Consider the following 22,340-nt stretch of genomic DNA (forward strand, 5'->3'; position numbering starts at 1 on the left):
TGTGTTTGGTGTTTTATTAACATTAAAGGAATAATTCACCCCAAAATTAAAATAGGCTAGTGTTTGATTTTTATACCTTCATTTACTCACTCAAAAGTTGTTTTAAACCTGAACGAGTTTCTTCTGCTGAAAATAAGTGCTATTTTGAAGAATGTGGAAAACCAAACAGTTGCTGGTCTACAGTGACTTCCATAGTATATATTTTTTTTCCTACTGTTAAAGTCAATGTGGACCAGCAACTGTTTGGTTACCCACATTCTTCAAAATATCTTCTTTTGTGTTCAGCACAAGAAAGAAATTAATACAGGTTTGGGACAACATGTGAGTGAGTAAATAATGACAGAATTACAATTTTAGGGTGAACTATCCCTTTAATTACAGTCGGCAGCATGTTTAGTACTGTTCCTTTAAGACCTGCACGCATCTAATATACAGGCACGCATGCGTTTCTCTCAGCTATTTACCTTCATTTTAGACATAACTGAGTCTATACATAAACCTGGTGTGTTTTGACAGTATTAGCACAAAACATAACTTAGTTCAGTAATCAGGCACTGTTTGACGGGCTTTTTAGAGCACGCGCTTTGGGTGAATGTGCTCAGAAAATGCGCTCGTCAGAACAGCACACTGAGTGAATCGTTTAACCAGCAAGTCTTTGAAGCAGATGCAGATAATGTACTTTTGGTGACTGCGAATAAGTGCAGTGTCCCGTGAGAGTAACTCTACCGCTGAGTTAACACTGATGTGAATGTATGTGGCGTTGTACAGTATATAGAGACAGCGGCGCCAGAACTGCAGCTGATAGAATGCGCGCTGAAGTACGATACTACGATATTTCTTCAAAAAAGCAAATCGTGGAGACATTTTTATAGTCCACGATCAAAAATCGTCATATCGAACACCTCTACTCTCGGCAGAAATCGCAGACTGGGGGCACCGGACCGCAAGGGCACTTTACCGTCGGACCTCAAAGGGGCAGGGGCTCGAGCCCCCCTGGCCCCACCCTTGTGCACGCCACTGCCGCTGACGTTCAGGGCTGTAGAGGTCATCTCTAGGTGCTGATCCACCATCTGATCTGGATACAGTCTGGATCTGGCTGGCTACGGTGATCTCGGAATAAGAAAGAAACAGACTAATATTAGCGTAGATGCCATTCTTCTAACAATGTAACAAGTACATTGGTGTGTTTTGGGAAGTGTTCCCGGTTCTGGTTGACCTAATTAATGCAGCCTAACAATCCATTAACGGATTTGAATTATAAAAATGCAATAGTGTATTATGTGTAAACCAGGTTGAAGAGATGGGTCTTTAATCTATATTTAAACTGACCGAGTGTGTCTGCTTCCCGAACAGTGTTAGGTAGATTGTTCCAGAGTTTGGGCGCTAAATAGGAAAACGATCTCCCGCCCGCAGTTGATTTTGATATTCTAGGTATTATCAAATGGCCAGAGTTTTGAGTTCGCAGCAGACGTGAAGGACTGTAGTGTGATAAGAGCTCACTCAAATACTGAGGTGCCAAACCATTCAGGGCCTTATAGGTAATTAGCAAGATCTTAAAATGTATACAGTGTTTAATAGGGAGCCAGTGCAGAGTTGACAGAACCGGGCTAATGTGGTCATACTTCCTGGTTCTAGTAAGAACTCTAGCTGCTGCATTTTGAACCATCTGGAGTTTGTTTATTAAACGTTCAGAGCAACCACCCAATAAAGCATTACAATATTCTAGCCTCGAGGTCATAAACGCATGAATTAATGTTTCTGCATTTGACATTGAGAGCATAGGTCGTAATTTAGATATATTTTTAAGATGGAAAAATGCAGTTTTACAAATGCTAGAAATGCAGTCGTTTCCCCGGAAACCCCGTGAAAAAAAGCAGCTGAGCTACTTTCTGTTTCTGAAACGTGTTTAAATTATTTAAATAGCCATTCAGATTTTTTTTTATTCGCTATGGTGTTCACAGCGCCAACTACTTAATTATTTAGACTTAATAGGCTATTTATTTTCAAACTTTTTTTACATTTTAATCTGGACTACAACATGCCCTTAAAATGCATTGAAAATTTGGAATAATTTGTAATAAATAATTATTCTCAGTATTTTGAAGTGCCCACGATAACAATATCGTGCGTGTTCATTATCGTGATATATCGCATTACTGAATACAGGCACATGTCTAGCAGCGCATATACTTGCCGGCAACCTGCCAAAATAAAATCTTGCTGATTTTATGTTTGAAAATGATGAAAATTCATATTTTAAAAAAGTGAATATTAGCTTTTTATTTTTAAGTTTAATATAAAATAAGTGTATTTTTATTTAATACTCCCTTTTTTTATTTTAAAACATAATATTATTACACATCTTTGTTTTGTTTATTATTTTATTTAAAAACTGAATAAATGAAGTGCTATAATATCATCACAAGAAGGGATTGAAAATGATGCACAAATCAGTAATGTTTCACACATAATGTGATGTTTACTAGCAAAAGTGTGTTTATGAATTAATAGTTGTCACAGATTTATATTATACAGAATTTTTTTTTAACAATATTATTATTTTTGTTTTTGCTAACACAAAAATGACTAAACAGAGATATTAATCACATTTGTGGTGAGGCTGGCAGTGCAGTTGCTGGCAAACAATCAGAATCCTTCTATACTGTTAAAAAAGAGGCCACAGGATGTTGTGAAAGGGGTCTTCCTGTCTCACACAGACTTAACCTGTGCCATGCAAACCCAGAAAGAGAGAAAGAGAGTGACTTCATTAAAACAGTCAACTCTGTGTGACATAATATTCCTGATCATATATTGTTTTTCAAACTATAGTTGCTCTATACAGTAACAAGATGTTATAGAATCTTTAAAATGGCATTTCTATATCAGGCTGATGTTGTAACAGAATCTCATTGTTAAAGCATGTAAATAAGAGTATAATGTCTTATTATGGTGCAGAGAGCTGAAGAGAGAAGGCTCCAGAACAAACGGAGAGGCGCTCGGGAAGAAGAGATCCCGTCTGACCGAGCGACTCACTGAAGACATGGACAGCTCAATGGAGATCGCCGAGGAGGACGATGAAGACTACGTCAGTCTACTTACTTTTACTCTTCATCTTTTGCTTTCAGATTCCTCTGGCCAGTTTTATGGAGCAGTGATGTGTGGGAAAGACAGAATGAGGTCATTGTGGCATGATAAAATTTTAACAGCCCCTAAAAGGAAACGTCATCAAAAGACTTTGCTACATAGTGTTACATGTGTAAACCTGTAAACATTTACCTTTTTAAACACTATTTGTGGTACCTGTACACAAAACTCAAAACAGCATTTGGTCAGTGTTGATGAAGTGGACTAAACTATTTCAAACAGTGAAACATTCTTTATCAGGTTTCAAAAGGATTTTAAAAATAATTATTCAGTATAATTCGTTTTCGCCTTGTTTTGCCATAAAACAATATCCAAACAGCCTTAAAAGCAGATTTGCTCTTGAAGCTAAAGATGTTACATAAGATATTGACTTGTTTTCAGAGAAGTCTCACCTGGTTAAAACCAGATTACAGCACTGTAGTTTGCACATTTATACTGATCTGCTGCTTTCAAAATGTAAAAAGTTTTATATTTGACACCTTTATATTGTTATAGCATTTATTTAGTTTGCACATTTTTTTAAAGGAGAGCATTGGGTCTGATGTGGAATATCCAGTTAATAATAATCAGCAGATTATCAAAATCGTTGCTAGTTTCAGCTCTAATACAGTGTGATGTTTATTATGTCAGAGATAGGGTTGGGAATCGAAAATCAATCAGACACTTGAGGTCAGGAATCGGATACTTGTTGTAAAATTTCAATTTCAATTCCGCCTATCAATTCCTGTGTGCGCATATTTTTTTGTTTAGGTGGTGAAAAGGGGCTATTAAAAATGTATTTGTCTTTGAATCATTCGTTCAAGAGATTCGTTCAAAAACACTGATTCATCCAGTAATGAAACAAGTGAACCTTGAGTGAGTCATTGAATCATTCCATTCATAAATTCCATGAGATCATGTGTTCGCTTCCTGACAGATGAGATCCCACACAAACTGATCTCATTGAGTAGATCTCATATGAAAAAGATGTCAGGATAAGCTGTACGTTTCTGTTCTGGAAGCCACTGCAGATTTTACATTAGATTCCTGTTTTGATGCGTGCGTGTGTGTGTGTGTGTGTGTGTGTGTGTGTGTGTGTAAAACAGGAAGAGAAAGAAAGCAGGCGACCGGCACGTGGGGCGACGAGAGGCCGCAGGAAACGCAGAGGAGACGCAGCACTGCTCAGATACAGTGAGACACACACACACACTCACTCACGTATGGGCAGCAGATGGCTCTGACACCTGTCTGACACTCTGTGACACCTGTGACTGTTTCCCATGATGCAGCGGTTCCATACGGAGGCAAGAAGAAGGCGTGGTGTTGGGCCTCGTACCTGGAGCAAGAGAGAGCTGTCGCTGCCCCCAGTAAACTCTTCAAAGAGGTGAGACAACACACGCTAGCGTTCACTGACACTGTTATGAAAGAACACAACCTTTGATTCCACTTTGATACACACATGAAAATCTAGTGATGCACTAGCGTAGAGTTTTTGCTTATTATATTTTTTAGGGCTGTCAAGCGATTAAAATTTTTTATCTAATTAATTGCGCGATGGGATGATTATTTAATCTAATTAATTACGTATAAAATTTGGCTGAGAAATTACCCCCAAAAGATCATTTCAAGTCATTATTGTGTTAAATGGGAAAAGGATCAAACAGACATTATAAGGAGAAACTTTAGAAATAAATATTTTATTTGATTCAACACGGAATTTTTTACACATAAACTTTTAGGCAACAATGGCCTTGTTTTGATTTCAGAAGCTGCATCTGAATTGATATTTGGAAATATTTGCAGACCATTTACTGCAGCTCCAAAACAGTTTGGCTACCAACACTAAATATCATGATTTGCAAAAGAAAGAGAGCCATACAGGTTTGAAATGACATAGGAGTGAGGAGGAAATTATGACAGAATTTTCATTTTTGGGTGAACTATGCCTTTAATGTTTTTTTTTGGTTTATTTTTTTACAAAATAATACTTTAAATAAGAAACTGCAAGCAGGTAGCAGTTAGGTCTTTATTAATGAGTAAGTCGCTGAGTAATTCATTCATTTGATTTGTTCAAACAGCTGATTCATTCAGTAATTAATTAAATTACTCTCTTTATGAATGGGCCTTTGAAGTTTTATTCACATAATTCATTCAAAACATGGATTCATTTAGAAATGAAACACCATTGTTTGTTACTTGGAGACACACAACAGTTCTGCTGTGGCTTTATAGGTAATATTGTGGCTTTATAGGTAATATTTTCATTGGCAAAATTTTGCAAAAACCAGACAATATTGTGTCTAAAATATAACACAATAGTAACTTATTAGTTATTGAACTGTTGGATAAAATCAATGTCACATTTTCACTCATGCTATTCAGAACACATTGCGCTCATTGCTAGTATTGCATTGTTTAACTATGTTACATTTACATTTACATTTAGTCATTTTGCAGACGCTTTTATCCAAAGCGACTTACAATTTTGGGAACACATGAAGCGATTCATCTTGAAGAGGCAATCCGACAAAGGAAGTGCTTGTAACACCAAGTCTCAGGCATTGTTTAAATAAGTACAAGCTAGCAAGGGAAGGAGAAAGAGGTTTTTTTTTTTTTTATGTGTAGGTTGAAGTCAAGTAGTGTCGAAAGAGATGAGTTTTCAGCTGTTGCTTGAAGATTGACAGGGATCCAGTACTCCGAATATGGGTGGGAAGATCATTCCACCAGCCAGGAATGGTGAACGAGAATGTTCTGGAGAGTGATTTTGAGCCTCTTTGTGATGGTACCACGAGGCGTCGCTCACTAGCAGATCTCAGACTTCTGGAGGGGATGTAGATTCTTAATAGTGAGTGCATGTAGGCGGGTGCTGAGCCTGTGGTTGTTCTATGAGCAAGCATCAGTGTCTTGAACTTGATGCGAGCTGCGATTGGTAGCCAATGCAATGAGATAAAGAGAGGTGTAACATGGGCTCTTTTGGGTTCCTTGAAGACCAGTCGTGCCGCATTCTGAATCATTTGTAGAGGTTTGACTGTGTTTGATGGAAGTCCAGCCAGAAGAGCATTGCAGTAGTCCAGCCTAGAAATGACAAGGGCCTGGACAAGAAGTTGTGCAGCATGCTCCGTCAGAAAGGGCCTGATCTTTCTGATGTTGTGTAGTGCAAACCTGCAAGATCGAGCAGTCTTTGCAATGTGGTCTTTGAAGGTCAGCTGGTCATCAAAGATTACACCAAGATTTCTGACCGAAGTTGATGGGGTAATTGTTGATGAACCTAACTGGATCGTGATGTCATGCTGTAGAGTTGGAGCGGCAGGAAAGACAAGAAGCTCAGTCTTTGCCAGGTTGAGCTGGAGGTGATGTTCTTTCATCCATGCCGAGATGTCTGCCAGGCAACCTGAGATCCTTGCAGCTACCGTTGGATCATCTGGTTGAAAAGAGAGATAGAGCTGTGTGTCATCAGCATAGCAGTGGTAGGAGAATCCATGTGCCTGTATGATGGGACCCAGTGATGTAGTGTATGTGGAGAAGAGGAGGGTCCAAGAACCGATCCCTGAGGAACCCCAGTGACCAGTGTATGTGCTTTGGATACCTCCTCCCAGGCCACCCTGAAAGACCTACCAGTGAGATAGGATTCAAACCAGCGAAGTGGAATTCCAGCGATGCCCAGTGATGAGAGAGTGGAGAGGAGTATCTGATGATTGACAGTGTCAAAGCGGCAGATAGATCCAGCAGAATGAGGACTGATGATTTGAATGGGCTTTTGCAATTCGCAGGGCTTCAGTGACCGAGAGAAGTGCAGTCTCAGTTGAATGGCCACTCCTGAAACCTGACTGTTTAGCGTCCAGTTTGTTGTTCTGTGAAAGAAACAATGAGACCTGGTTGAAGACAACACGTTCAAGTGTTTTCGCTATGAATGGAAGGAGAGAGACAGGTCTATAGTTTTCTATAAGAGAAGTGTTTAATGTAGGTTTTCTGAGCAGTGGGGTTACCCGAGCCTGCTTGAACGCAGTGGGGAAGATGCCTGTGAGGAGGGATGTGTTGATGATGTGTGTGAGTGTCGGTAAGAGCGTGGGAGAGATTGCTTGCAGAAGGTGTGAGGGGATTGGGTCAAGAGGACATGTTGTAGGGTGGCTGGAGAGGAGAAGTTTGGATACTTCAGCCTCCGTCAGGGGACAGAAGGAGAAAATGGGAGGTTTAGCAGTGGATGTGGTTGGTTGGGGGTCCTGTGTGCGTGGAGGTGAGAACTGATCACTGATCGATCTAGTTTTGTCTGTAAAAAAAGTAGCAAAGTCATCAGCTGTAATAGAAGTGGTGGGAGGTGGTGGAGGGGGACAGAGGAGAGAATTAAATGTTCTGAAGAGATTACGCATGTCTGGAGCGCTGTTGATGAATGATATAAATGATATGTTGTATGATATAAATATGAGACAAAAACATACAGGGGGGTTTTGCCCAAATCTCTTGAATTTTAGAGGCATATAACTGCATTTTATAGGCTACATCACACAGCTGTTGACCTTCATCATTTTCGTCATTAATTAATTATATGAAATATAATAAGAAATGTAATACTTAGGTCTGGGTGTCGTGGGTGCGTTAATTGTGTTAATAATTCATCATCATCTGTCCACAAAAATGTTGGAAATTATGCTTCCAGAAAGCACTTTAAACTCACAGACCTTACACTGCATTTAATATGAACAAGATCATGAGCTGATGGCCTTCACTTTAAAACATGCGTTTAGTATACTACAGTATATGCTTATTTAAATAAATCACATTTGATAAGTGCACAAACCCATATCACGATTTAGATTTTTAGTTCGTTTGACATATGCTTTGCCAAAGCAATGGTGTAAAATACAACATTAGTGATCTTTTATGATATTATGAGAAGTGTAAATATATGTTCCGTCCATAATGAAACTGTGGCAGGACAGATTGGAGTAATTAATGGGAAACACTGTCTAATATTAACAATATGTGAAGTATCTGGATCCTAATATCCATCTGTGTATATCTGCAAGGCTGAATAACAGTTAAATGCATCTTTCCACATAATTACAGATATTCTTGTTGATGTATCTATTTCAGCTTGTTGCACATCTCTATGTGTTCCTGAATGATCAGTGATTTTGGACAAATTGGTTGAGTGAATGATTCAGTGACTCACTCAAGACAGTCTCTTGCTGCCATGTAACTTGCAGAAAGAGTCACTGTAAATATTATATTATTATTATGATGTTGGCCATAACTGTATATCTAGTGGCTGACAATGGCTTTTGTCAATACAGATACAAAGCAGGTTTACAAATAAAGATTTCATGCCAGCAAATGAAGCCACAAAAACACTGTACAAAAGCTGCTTTACTAAAACAGACTATATTTATGAAAAAAGTACATGCTATCAAAATGACCAATTACTGGCATATTGGTTATAGGCTGTAACATAAAAAACTGAGATTTCAATTTCTTCTTTTTTAAATAGGGTTTCTGTGGATCTTAAGAAGTCTTAATTCAGCCTTCCACAAATTAAGGCCTTAAATCAGAACAGAAAGTCTTAAATTCATAAAGTGCTGTATGCACTACTAAAAATGAATATCTTCATCAGTATTTTTGTCTTGTTTTTGCTAATGCAAATAGGGCTGCAACAAACGATTATTTTGATAATCAATTAATCTCGCGATTATTAGAACGGTTAATCGACTAATTGTCGATTATTACACTGATTAATCAGTAGACATTGACTGATTATTCAGCTTTTGAAATTAGTTACGTTGAGTTACTTAAGCTTTTGAAAGTCATATTATGTAATTACAATTATTATACAAATAAATATATTTGGCACACAAAATAGATGACCGACAGAGAAACTCTGTCATTCACCGTGTAATTAGCTACGTATATGAAAAAGTAACTGAATGACATCATTCTGCCTAACATCTCCTTTTGTAAGTCATATGGATAAGAAACAAAATAAAGGTAAGTGATAAGACATTTTATTTTTAGATAAACTATTTTATTCACAAAATAATCTCTCTTAAAGAACCTTATAGGGTTATGATAATCAAAACAGTCCTGAGCTAGATCAAGCTTTGATCTTTGCAAACTAAACTATCACTTTAATCCCACTAATAAAAATATGTTATCACTAGCTAGTAGCTAGCTCCACACTGGAGAGCTGCTTTATAACAGAAAATCAAGTTGTAATTCTAACGGAAATCAACACTGACTCTGGTTTTTCATGTTTAGTACTGTAAAGCTGCTTGAATTAAGGCTATCTATTGCATAAAGTACTATATAAATAAACGTGACGTGACTGGACTTTACTGCAGAGCTTGTGCAAACTTACACATCGCTGTAATCAGATGCGTTTTTAACTGCTGCTTTCACACCGATGTCAGTTTTTGTTGTGTTTATTTACTTATTGAGAGGAAAGCGTGCAGCATATATTTACATATTCATCCAAACGCCGCTCAGCAGCTTCAGGTTCGTTCAGCTGCATTTGCTCTGAAGCGCTGTCTTCTTCTCTTGAATTGCATCCAGGAGGGCTGAATTACAGTCTTGCGTATTGCAGGCTCTTGCATTAGGTCATGTGAGATCAAACGACTACTCGACAACAAAAATAGTTGTCGACAATTTTTTATTGTCGAGGTTGTCGATAATGTCGACTAATCGTTGCAGCCCTAAATGCAAATATGATTAGCTAAGTTTTGCGGTCATCAATGCGCCATTATTAACGCCCAAAAAAATCATGTCTTAGCACGTTTTATGCCTGTGTTGTTGGTAGATTACTCCCGCCAGCACTTTTATAGGATTGCACTCTCACGCTAATTTGCCCTGTTTATTAAATCTGGCCCATGAAGTCTTGTTTTCTGAAAAATTTAAGAAAATTAAGTGAATTTATGTTTAAAACATGAACAAATATCTGCCATGGGGGAATGAACATTAGTTTTCCCTTTGAATTAAGCTGATTTTTCTGAGCCAATTGGCTGTTATCTGTTCTTGTTTTATTCATAAACACACTTTGTTTTGATACTTTTCACAGAAAGCAAGACGTCTTGTCTCATTTTATTCTCCAGTAAATGTATCTTAATTTAAGAATCTTCAGACATTCGCACTGGAAGACGAGACAAATATTGAGGAACAGCACTTTTTTGCAGTGTGTTCAGAGGGTAAAGTAAAAGTTGTTTCTGTATTCTAGCAGTTGAGAGCTGAGCTGTTTAAGCCATAAGTTTCTTTTTCTCTCTAAAATGAATTAAAAATAAATGAAGATCGATTGAGACTTGTATTTGAAAACTTTGAAGTGTTTCTAATACACATCATGCATTGGGTATCGTGTGTGTGTGTGTGTGTGTGTGTGTGCGTGCATGTTTTTGTGTCAAATGAGGACATAAATTTGTATAATGACAAAGGTATGACAGGTATTACAAAGAGAAGGTGACTTTTCAGGACATTACTCCATGTCCCCACTTTTCAAAACGCTTATAAATCACACAGAATGGAGTGTATTGAACATCTGAAATAGCAGACAGTCTCCTGTAAGGGGTAGGTTTAGGTGTAGGGCAATAGCACATACAGTAAGTACAGTATAAAAACCATTACGCCTATGGAGAGTCCCCACTTTTCACAAAAACAAACGTGTGTGTGTGTGTGTGTGCGCGTGTGTACTTGTTTATGATACATAGGATAGTAAAACCTGAAATTTTTGACATTGTGTGGACCGGCCTGCAGTTCCCCACGAGGGAAAAAAATATTAAAAAAATAGTAAATGATGTTTATCTGAAAGTGTAAGAATGCAAACAGGTTTTCTGTAAGGGGTAGGGTTAGGGTTTGGGGATAGAAAATATAATTTTGTCAGTGTAAAATTAATAGAAGTATATGGAAAGTCCCCACAATTCACAGAAACAAACGTGTGTGTGTGTGTGTGTGTGTTTGTGTGTGCAGTATCAGTCATTTCCGCAGTGTAAGAATGGCTTTAGGGTTGGCATGAGACTGGAGGGTATCGACCCTGAACACCCGTCCATGTACTGCGTCCTTACCATCGCTGAGGTAACAACCAAAACACTAATATTATCTAAACATGAGTTGTAATATGATATTTTACTGTTACTTTACATGATCACTTTTGTCCATCTTGTGGCTGACTCGCGCATATTTGCAGGTGTTAGGACATCGAATCAGACTGCATTTTGATAAGTATTCAGACTGCTATGACTTCTGGGTAAATTCCAACTCTCCTGACATTCACCCAGTGGGATGGTGTGAGAAAACCGGACACAAGTTGCATCCACCAAAAGGCAAGAGACACCAGCCATTCACAGAACACCCAGAATTCAATTCAAGCAGCTAAATTCTAGTTTTGGTTGTAAAAAAATGTTTTCACTTTCATGCCTAATGTGCTACTGTTCCTCACATGGCCCGTATGGTTTTTGTGTTTTTGTAGGGATGAAGGATGAAGAGTTTAGCTGGTCCTCCTACATCAAACTAAATAAAATACAGACAGCACCCAAAGCCCTGTTTCAGAACCAGAACATGGTGAGAGAGAGCATCACATGACCCCAGATGAAGCCACAGAAAATGTGTCCCATTTTCCCCTAGATGGCACTGTTTCACTTCAAGTAATGAAGCACTTAAACTAGACCCAAGTTAAGACAAGGATGTCCACAGCACATTTAACCTATGTTTAACCACATCACAGTAGTAGGACATAGATACAAGTGAAACAGAAAATGTATTTAAAACTTGACTTGATTTTAGCATCAGGATTTTATTGCATCATGATGAAATGCTAAGATGTCATTGGTTGATTATAGTAATTCAGGAGCGTGTTATTCAGACTGAATGGATATGCTGTGTTTTTCAGACCGTGACGCCGTCAGGGTTTAGGGTCGGTATGAAGCTGGAGGCCATCGATAAGAAGAATCCCTCGTTCATCTGCGTGGCCACGATTACAGACATGGTGGATAGTCGATTCCTGGTGCACTTTGACAACTGGGATGAAAGTTATGACTACTGGTAAATTCCCATCTTTGAATTCATGTTTTTATGCTATGCTCCTGCTGTGACTTTCCCTGAAAGAGAACAATTGTATTTATCTATGGACAGGACATCATTTTACAAAGACTTTCTATAAGTTTTTTTTTTTATCAATACATGCAGTAACTTTCTTAAAGTTCCCCTATTATGGGTAATAAAGGTTCATATTTTGGTTTTGGGAGTCCCCAACAACAGGTTGACATGCATGCAAGGCCAAAAAACACTTTCTTTGTCTCATAATATGCATTTATTTTTACCTTACTTGCTCAACGACTCCCAAACGATTTGCTCAATGATTCAATATTTCAAACCCCTCCTTTGCGTGACTCTAATCTGCGGTGATTGATCTCATTTTCATCTCATCTCGCCTGTAATGCCTGATAAAGCAGTGTTTGTGAGTGCAGTGCTGCTTTGTGTACAGCGTTACCGGGGAAACAGCTATTTTTAACACTCCAAAAGCTGCACCTAGTGGCAAAGAATGAATTTGCATTTTCATTCAGACCAATGCGAAAAGACCAACAAGTGGGTGGGAAATATGCTAATGTTTCATGTTGACAAAAAAAAATAAAAAATCGTTTCAATGATTCAGAATCGACTCTTTGTTTTGAGAGACAATAACTTTATACACGGTGCACTTTCAGATTTAAAACTTGGCAGAATGTTTTCATTCACTAACGACCCATTCACACCGGGCGTCGGCATCAACGCCTCTCGTTTACTTTGAATGGAGTGACGTCAAGCGTTGCCGAACTGAATTGTGGGTCTGTCGCGTCACTTCACTGGCGTTGCTCGCGGCAGAAGTTGAAAACTTTTCAACTTTTCAAGCGCCAACGCAGGCGTCAGCCAATCAGATCGCCTTATGCAAATGCCCTAGCGCAGACGCTAGCCAATCCTGTTCATGCAACACCAGAAACGTAATGTGATTGGCTGTTGTCCCTATGCCGGTCGCGTCAGCACCAAACTTCAGACACGCCCTCCGTCAAGCATTGACACCGACAGGGGGCGTTACAGCTGTGTTACACACTGCATGAAAGGTCATTTTCAAAAAAATTTAAGTATGAAAAGTGATTTTTACTCACTAATTCTAAAGCTAATTCTAAACTTTATTTCAACCCTGATGGTTTGGAAGTCATACCATTGAAATTCTGTTAGTATCACTCAGTTTTACTCTTAATTTCACCACATAATCACTACACAGTTATAAAAAAATATTATTATTATAAAATAATTATTTACAATTATTTTTAAGATTTCTTACTTGTCTTTAAAAAACTAATCACTATAATAAAGTTCACTAATATAACTAATATAAGGGTGAACATATGCATAAACATGAACAATACAATACTCACATTTGTGAACAACATGAAATCATATATTTTTTAAGTTATATTTATGGGCTTTTTATGCCTTTATTGTGAGAGGATAGTCGACGCCGACATGAAATCAATATTTTAATTTGAATCAATGCATCATTTGGGTAGAGTAGCATTTTTTTGTTCTGTTTAACTCCTACAAACATACAAATTGGCTGAAACTGAACAGGCTTAAATCTATCAAATGACTAAGTTGAGTATCGTGTTAATCATATCAGTCATAAGTCATGAGGACACAAATGGGGCAGGTTCTCATTCTTACGAGTGACCCAGTTATCATTCTGCGCTGAGTGTGTGTCTTTGTATATGTGTGTGTAGAGCAGGCAGAATGCTTTTAACTGCTCATCAATTACTCAGGAGGAGGAGGATAGTGGCACAGTGAACGGCACACACTCTGTGTCTTCAGCTCAGATCACACAATCACATCTGACAGCTCTGTGCACTGAGCCGAAGAAGAGCACATCTTCTCCAGCCGTTATTATGGTCCCACAGCGCTTCCCGAACATCTCATCTGCACATTTGTTTCACTTTATTCAAACAAATCATTTCAGGAGATCAGGAGAACTGGTGCCTGTTTCAGCACATAATTCTGTTTTAGCCATCATCTTACCATCAGAAACCGCGTCAGATGTTGTTGGTTATGAGTGATCTGGGGTTGGTCAGCTTGACTCTAGAACTGCTGGAAGAGATTGTTCGATCACTCATTCTCAGCTAGTTTTGCTTCAGGACTGAGCAGAGACCCAGCACAGCTCCTCAAATATTTATGCTTCGAAAAAAAGTCTGAATGTCCTTAAAATCCAATATTGAAATTTATTAGCATTATCTGCCAGAACAGAACAAAATACAACATTTTTGAGCATTTGGTTGAATTTTGATGCTTTCATGCTTTTGGAAGACATTAAACCACAGTTTGTGACTGTCAAAAAAGGTGTGTGCACCATTTTTTTTTTGTTGTGACCCACTAGCGCAGATGAAATGCAAAACTGTGTTCATTTGTGTATTTCATTGTATTTTAATGCATGCATTGTCTGTCCCAAACAAAGTGAGAATTTATAAATTTTTTCTGGATTCAGAGTTTTTTAAACAGTGCATGATATTGCATTATATTGCATTTGTGTGTTTCTTCTCTTCTGCAGGTGTGATGCAACAAGTCCTTATATCCATCCGGTTGGCTGGTGTCTAGAGAACGGCAGGACCCTCACCACCCCTCCAGGTGATGCAACACATCAACACAAATACCACAAATCATTTTTTTAAATGTACACCCCAAAATAATCTGCTTTAAAAGTTGCCTTTTCCAGTGTTAGAAAGAGAGCTTGAGCTCATTAATTGCTCATTAATTGCTCAATTAAAAGCTCATTAATTGCGGGTCTCTGATAATATGCAAGATGACGTTAGTTTGTTGTGCTGGTTTAGATCTTAGCATGTGAAAGCCATTCCAGCTGAAAAATCTTCCAACTGTCTTCAGAGGGACTTCAGTATGAGGACTAGAGGACGACGTGTGTTTATTCTGACCTGGCTTCAGACTTCTGCTGGGATTCAGATGTATTATTAGTAACTCGGCCCTAGGAAAATCACTAAAGACATATTTTATAAAGTTCTTTTTTACACAGTTCTCTGCAAGTCAATTGTTGGATCAGGGTTAATCCACCCTTCCACAAATTAAGGCCTTGAAAGGTCTTAAATTGAAGCAGAAAGTCTTAAAGTCATTAAATGTTAAATGAAGCTATGAAGTCTTGTTTTTTGAGAAACTGAACCAAATTAAGTGAATTTATGCTTTAAACAATAACAAATATCTGTCATTAGGCTATAAAAGCTTGTTTTCCCTTTGAATTAACCTGATTTTGTTAAGCCCACTGGCAAATATTTTTTAAATCACCTCATTAATTCATTTCACTTTCAGCTGTTTTGTGTGTGTGTGTGTGTGTGTAAAATGAATTAAAAAGTAATATAGATTAGTTGCAAGTTGTATTTATAAGCGTTGAAGCGCTGCTTAGACATCTACATTTAGAGACCATGGTGGCTGATTGTGTTCCTTTAAATTTATTCCTTAAATTTTCTGTAATTGTTCTTAAAAGGGGCTTTAAAATGTCTTAAATTTACATTCATAAAACTTGCATAAACCCTGTTGTATTTAACATTATTTCTGATCTGATTATGTCATTCCTTATGTTTCATGGGACGGGACAAGTAGTTTGTAAAAGATGTCCTTTCTTTCTTTCTTTCTTTCTTTAGATGTCTCATGTTGTGTCTCTATCACCTTAGTTCAGTATGTAGCGAACCGGCCACAGAGTCCACCCAAAATGATCTCATAACACAGCATAAAAACCAGTGAGCTCTGAGAAATACCATGTTTTCATCAGTCCCTCAAACCTCACTCTCCATGTGCTGTAGGATACCCTGATGTGAAGAACTTCTCCTGGGAGAAATACTTGGCAGAGACCAACACATTACCAGCTCCTGCTCGAGCCTTCAAAGTGGTGAGTGCACGTGCTTATTCCCAAACATCTCCAGCCCCTGTGAGAGACCCGAGGCGCTGAGGACATCTGCCTCTCTCTCTCTGCAGAAACCTCCTCACAGTTTCCAGCTCAATATGAAGTTGGAGGTGGTCGACAAGAGGAATCCTGCTCTGATCCGAGTGGCCACCGTGGTTGATACGGATGACCATCGACTGCGGGTGAGAAACTATATTTTGCACATATAATGCTGGCTCCCTGTGAATTTCCATGTTGGTCCAGAGGGGTCAGATGAGTGACCTTGTTTTACATTTTAAAGCCTCACACATTAAATAATAGTCTGAAAAATCTCATTTTTTGAACATGTAGACAAAATATAAAGAAAAAGTGTGCTTTGTGTTGGTATATGTAGGGTGACCACTTGATTATTTCTCTTTCAGAATAACACTTTTGCGGGACAAAGTAGGGCATGTGTGAGAGAGATAAAGTTATTAGACTATAGAAATAATGATGATGATTGCATGATAATTAAGGGATAATGCACAGCAATTTTTTAAACAGTTTTAATGCACAACGTGGAGGCAACCACCTGATGTGAAGCGGAGCACATTAAAATAGTTTAATGCACAGCTAGTCTTGCATTATCCCACTTATACCACGGTCATTTGCCAGTGTTGACGAGTTAAAGCTGTTAATGATGTTTGCAGTGCGATTTTCAATTGAAAGTGTAAAAATGAAGGCTCGTTAGCTTTAGCATTCTGCCCACTTTAATTAATTATTGAAAGAGAGAGAGAGCGAGGCATGCAAGTTGTGTGTGTGTGAATTACCTGCGTCTGTTCATCTTTCTCTCTACAAACAGTGAAACTGTGAGTTTAATTACTTCAAAAACAGCGATTTTACCTCCTCGTTGCTGAGAAATATAACATAGTGATTCGGTATTAAAGCTATTTTATTAACAAAAGTGGTTGGGCCGTGTTAACAACAGGTTTCTGTGCTCTTGAATGTTTCTCTGTGTACATGTGTGCGTGTGTGTACATCAGCTCATTAATATAGAGCAGTGATTAAACTGACTTGATCTACCTGTGCATCGTGGTTTTAATGCACACCTTTCAGCCATCAGAATCCAGTATTCAGACAGACCACGGTGTAACGTTTTAATCTGTCAATAAGCTGTTGCTGGCACTCAATTTGCCCAGGTTCGAGTGATACTATGTAATTTACTCTACAGGATCTATTCAGTCTACTAAATATAATGAACTGAATAACAGGCTAGTAGTTAAAATCTCATTTTATAAGTAATGACTAGTTTATGTTCCTTCATTAGACTATGCAAACATCAAATGTGTTTTACCGGATTCAGCGGATCTTGGACTTGTATTTTTTGTTGGATCTGCCAGCTTCATTCAGGATGTTCTTATCCAGTACATGTCTAGATGAAGTCCTGACTGGTGTAGTTGAGTTTAAAGACTTTGGATGAAGTCCGAAATGGTTCCTTTGCTCCACCCTTTGCAAAAATCCTCTCTATGAATGCGTCGGGTGGTTATTTTCCAGGTCTAGCTAGGACAAATGGATTTTTAAATGGCAATCATATTTTTATTATTATATTTCTTATTGTTGTATTGTAATTTCAAGGAAAAAAATAATACATAATCTGGAATGCGAGACAAAGCTCCCAATTTTGGGACCATCCTGCATTTGTGCATCAGGCTTTTATGGCTCATATAGTATGGTATGCTGAGAATATGGAGCTCATTTCAAAACACTTTTTGATTTTATTTAGCTTTTTACAGATTGTGTCCTACATAGGGACTGAATATGATCTGCTTCTTGCTCACGTATCCATGAAATCCACTCTGGATCAAAGCATTTCATCACTGATTTCTTACTCATTGTGTTGTGCGGTTTCCCAGCATAATCGCTCTAATTGTCAGTGAAGATGCAGTGATGCAGTGCTGATTCAGCTGACGGAGATCCCATGACAGCATCTGATCTCTCAGCCATCTGTTTGGGAGTTAAGAAGCAATCAGGATGAGTCATCTGTGCTTTTCCCTTTGTGTGGGCTGGAGGGAAGCTCTGCTCCATATAGAAATCATCTTTTGAACATGATCTGTCAGTCCTCCGGCTGAAAAACGTCAGAATGCGTGTTTGTGCCAGAGCCGTTCTAATCCAGATTCTTGCAGATGTTAGTTTTCAGTCGTCACTTCTTTGCTTTTAGAAGCAGTGCTGAACGTTTCAGTTCAACACATCGCGATTCATGCCAGCATTGCTTTGGATTCAAAGTAGAGGTCTGCGCGGGACTGTTTTTTAAGTCCCGCACCCGCCCGCTCCCGCGAGGTATTAACTCTTTGTTCACCCTCTGTCCGCTTTGAATAATTTTCTTCCCGACCCGACCGTTCCCGCTAAATTTAGATCTCGTTTCCAGAATCACACATTTACATTTCCTCTACTAAAAGAAAGACAGATAGGCTAACAAATAAAAGTGTAGTCTGCACAAAATTTTATTTGTTATTTTATTCGTCTTGTCAAGAGTCTTTTATTGACAGCAAAATGTTAAACGAATTTTGTGTCTTAAGACACGAAATTCGTTTAACATTTTGCTGCCAACACAGTAGGGAAGAAAAGTGTCACAGAGAAAATAAAAATTTACAAAACTTGTATTCCTTATTTTTTATTCGTCTTGTCAGGATACAATTCGTTTAACCTTCACAACACAATAGGAACAAGTGTCGCGGAGGGAAACAAAATGTAGGTTGTACAAAAATGGCCTATTATAATTTTATTCGTCTTGTCAAAATACTAAATTTGTTTAACATCTTGCTGTAAACACAGTAGCCTAGGAAAAGTGTAGCGGAAGAAAAATAAATAAATAAATTCGACATCTGTCATTTAAAATTATAGGCTAAGCGAAATATAAACAAAACTGAGTTGAGCGTTCTTCAAGGACATTGCATCCACACTTTGCTCCATCTTTATTCTGCTCTGTCACTCATCGACAACCTGCCTGATCTGTCTGCGGGCCGTATATTCACCACTGGTAGCCTGCTCTGAGCATCGTTATGCGTATGCTGCGCACAGACCTTGCAAATAAAACGAAGCACTGGTTCATGCGTGCAGTGCGTGCATAACAGTCCAGTGCAGGCTGTACCGGTGCTTGAATAAAGCGCAGATATGCTGTTCTGAAAAGACGTCGGGAACGGGATATTGTTAGACCGCCCGCTCCCGTTCAAACTGCACCAGAGTTACCGACCGCAACCGTTCGCAACCGCGTTTTATTCGGGAATTTAATCCCGCGTCGCAAGAAATCTGGTCAGGTCCCGCGGTTTCCGCGGGACAGCCGCGGGAATGCAGACCTCTAATTCAAAGTACTGAAAAATGGCATAAGTGCTGATGAGCATTTCCTGGAAAACAACACGTATAAGTCAGATTTGATTGCATTCAGAAATAATTTCAAATGCTGGTAAATAAAACATTTACAGGTATTTAGTTCCCCTCACTCCACAACAAATCCTTCAAAATTACTGGCATTCAGAACAAAACAGGAATGAAAAATAGAAGAATAAAACAAACTAAATACATTTTTTAGACTTAGGGTATATAATAAATATTGTTTCTATTGAATGCTGCTATAATTAAAGTGAAACTGAAACTACTGCTCTACAACTACATGTTACTGTACCTCTCTCAAATCCAAATGTGGGCACTTTGTGCATATTTTGCATGCTAGATGTTAATTCCGAAACGATCAGAGCAAGACACAGTTTATACTAGAGATTGACATGGTCAAGTATTCACAGCTGTTCACACTGAGTGAGCAACAAAACAACTTGTAGGCATAATTTTTAATGAGAGTTGGTTGGTTGTTTGAGGCAACAGTAACAATTGTTGGCAATGCATCAAAGTTGAGTCGTGACTGATATGCAGTTGATTAGAAACACAACAGGCCTCATTCCCAGGTGTTGCACGAAGCAAGGCAAGTTGATTTCAGTCAGGTCTCGCCATTTTTGAGTGCGGTGTGCAACAGGTGGTTAACAGTGTGCATAACCGGCTGGCTGTAATTGCACATGTGGGGTCCAAGAGGGCAGCAGAATCCACACACATCATTCACACGGACCGAGAGAAATAACAGATGTCACTGTGTGTCTCACACTCAGGCACAGAGCTGTCAGATCTGCCTCCTCTCTCGCTCACGCTGTCTGTCTGCTCAGCCGGCATTCATGATCCTCCACAGAGAGAGCGAGCAGAGGTCCTTCAGTCTCTCTCTTAAACACCCAATCAATACTGGGCTTACACGTGTCGGTCTTGTTCATGTGTCCGAGCCGTATAATGCACCACCTCCACCTCCAGTGCTGCTCTCTCATCACCTCTGTTCACTGACATTCACCGGAGCGCAGTGCCATGCACCGGATAGATTTGTCGGATTCCCACTGCGTTTTAAAATTCCCCATCAATATTTCCTGAAGCAGCTGTAATTGACTTGGAGGAAAAAGACCTTTACGTCCAGGTCTTTGATGGTTCTCTGCAATGCCCTCGACTATCCCACAGGACAGAGACACAAGGGTTTGATTTATTTGGCATGTCTGAATCACACCTGTTTACAGGGTGTCTTTGATAATATTTTAAAAAGTCTTAAATGCATGGCTTTATAAAAATTAGAAGTTGTTAAAAAAAAACTTGAATTGCGTAGAACAAAGCCTAATCATTTTTATGTTATTTATTTTTTTGGAAAGTCTTAATTTTAAAAATACAGCAGACTCAGTAGATCTTCAGCAACAAAATGTAAATAAATAATTAAAAAGTGCAGTGTGAATCAGAGCTATTATCGTTAACTAAAACCAAAACCAATAATAAAATAATAATAAATTTATTTATATATATATATATATATATATACACACACACACACACACACACACACACACACACACACAGTATTTATAGATATATTTCAGTTGGTTGACAAAGCAGCATTTCAGTTTTGTTTAAAATGAAGTAGGCTACTCAATTATTACAACTGAAAACTAAAACTTAAAAAGTAAATGAAGACCTATATAGACCTGAAAAAAAATTAAAACACAGAACAACATGACTAAAACTTGAAAAGTAAAAAGAAAAAGTAAATATGATAATAAACAAAGAAAATATTTTAGTAAAATCTTATTTAAAAGTTTAACAAAAAACTATAATATTATATCAGTTGATAGAACCATAAATGAATTAAAGTAATTAAAGGGATCCCTGGGTATTAAGACTTGTATGGCTTAATATAACGTAAATTATGTCTCTTACTGAAATATGTAGTAGAAAACCCATTAAAGATTTATGTTATTTTAAAAAATCACCTCGTTTTATACATATTTTGGACTATGGGGGGCGCCATTTTTATGATGACGTAAAATGGTTGCACTCCATGAGCTACTAGCTCTACCTGTTGCTATTTTTACCACAACTCGGAAAATAAAATACTGATATGATGACCACAGCTACTGAAAGAGCTTACAGGTGGCGATGGATATAAGTATAGGTTTAAACCAAATGCTGTACCATGGATTTTTCCCCACAAAGAGTGTAAACGCCCCGGACCTCGAGGGAAATCCGCGCTGAGAAACTCCTCTAGCGGCCGCGCATCGGCATGTTTACATCCTAACAGATGGCATCTAGCGTTTCTTGTCTCAGCCGTTTGTAAGCTCTTTCAGTAGCTGTGGTCTACTAAAAGACTCAAAGGCATCAGAGCTAAAGTGGAGAGAACAAAGAAGCGGGTCTTTAGGAAGTTTTATTCGTCCACAGGCAATTTCCCATTCTTTTCTCATCTTCTTATCGCTAGGAAAGCAGTGAAGTCTTGCATTACATCGCTTCTTTTGTTGCCCTTCGACTAAAAATTAAAACCAAAAGTCTCACAATGTGGTATCGTGTCAGTATTTTATTTTCTGAGTTGTGTTGCGGTAAATAGCGGCAGTAGCTCACTGAGTGCAACCATTTGACGTCATCGACGCAGATGAACTGTGCACGTAAAATAATGGCGCCCCCCATAGTCCAAAAACGATGTCGTTTTTTTTAAATAACATACATTTTCATGGGTGTTTTACTACATATTTCAATGAGAGACATCATTGACGTTATATTAAGCTATACATGTCTTAATACCCGGGGATCCCTTTAAGAAGTTTGTAATATGCTCCTTAATATTAAGAGTGATTTTGTATTTGATATATGCATATTTTTGTAATGTTATTTGTATTGTATCACGTGACTCTGGTTAGTTTTATACATGCAATACATGCAATTTGAAGGAAAAGAAGTAAGAAGAAGGGTTTTGTTCCAGACAGTCATTTGACCGAGGAAAAGCTAACAT

General features: G+C 38.3%; 1 protein-coding gene across 2 annotated transcripts in view; it reads left to right on the forward strand.

Annotated features, from left to right (window-relative positions):
* The window catches only part of l3mbtl3 (L3MBTL histone methyl-lysine binding protein 3), a 66,271-nt gene that overhangs the window by 15,616 nt on the left and 28,315 nt on the right, over window positions 1–22,340 (forward strand). For both annotated transcript variants that reach the window (XM_058755627.1, XM_058755626.1), the window contains exons 5-14: window positions 2,956–3,085; window positions 4,230–4,314; window positions 4,413–4,507; window positions 11,068–11,172; window positions 11,285–11,420; window positions 11,567–11,658; window positions 11,987–12,138; window positions 14,672–14,748; window positions 15,930–16,015; window positions 16,102–16,212. In XM_058755627.1, coding sequence (XP_058611610.1) covers window positions 2,956–3,085; window positions 4,230–4,314; window positions 4,413–4,507; window positions 11,068–11,172; window positions 11,285–11,420; window positions 11,567–11,658; window positions 11,987–12,138; window positions 14,672–14,748; window positions 15,930–16,015; window positions 16,102–16,212 — 1,069 coding nt within the window. The remainder of the gene's footprint in view (window positions 1–2,955; window positions 3,086–4,229; window positions 4,315–4,412; window positions 4,508–11,067; window positions 11,173–11,284; window positions 11,421–11,566; window positions 11,659–11,986; window positions 12,139–14,671; window positions 14,749–15,929; window positions 16,016–16,101; window positions 16,213–22,340) is intronic.

This window comes from Onychostoma macrolepis, chromosome 20 (assembly GCF_012432095.1).
Source record: "Onychostoma macrolepis isolate SWU-2019 chromosome 20, ASM1243209v1, whole genome shotgun sequence".
NCBI lineage: Eukaryota > Metazoa > Chordata > Actinopteri > Cypriniformes > Cyprinidae > Onychostoma > Onychostoma macrolepis.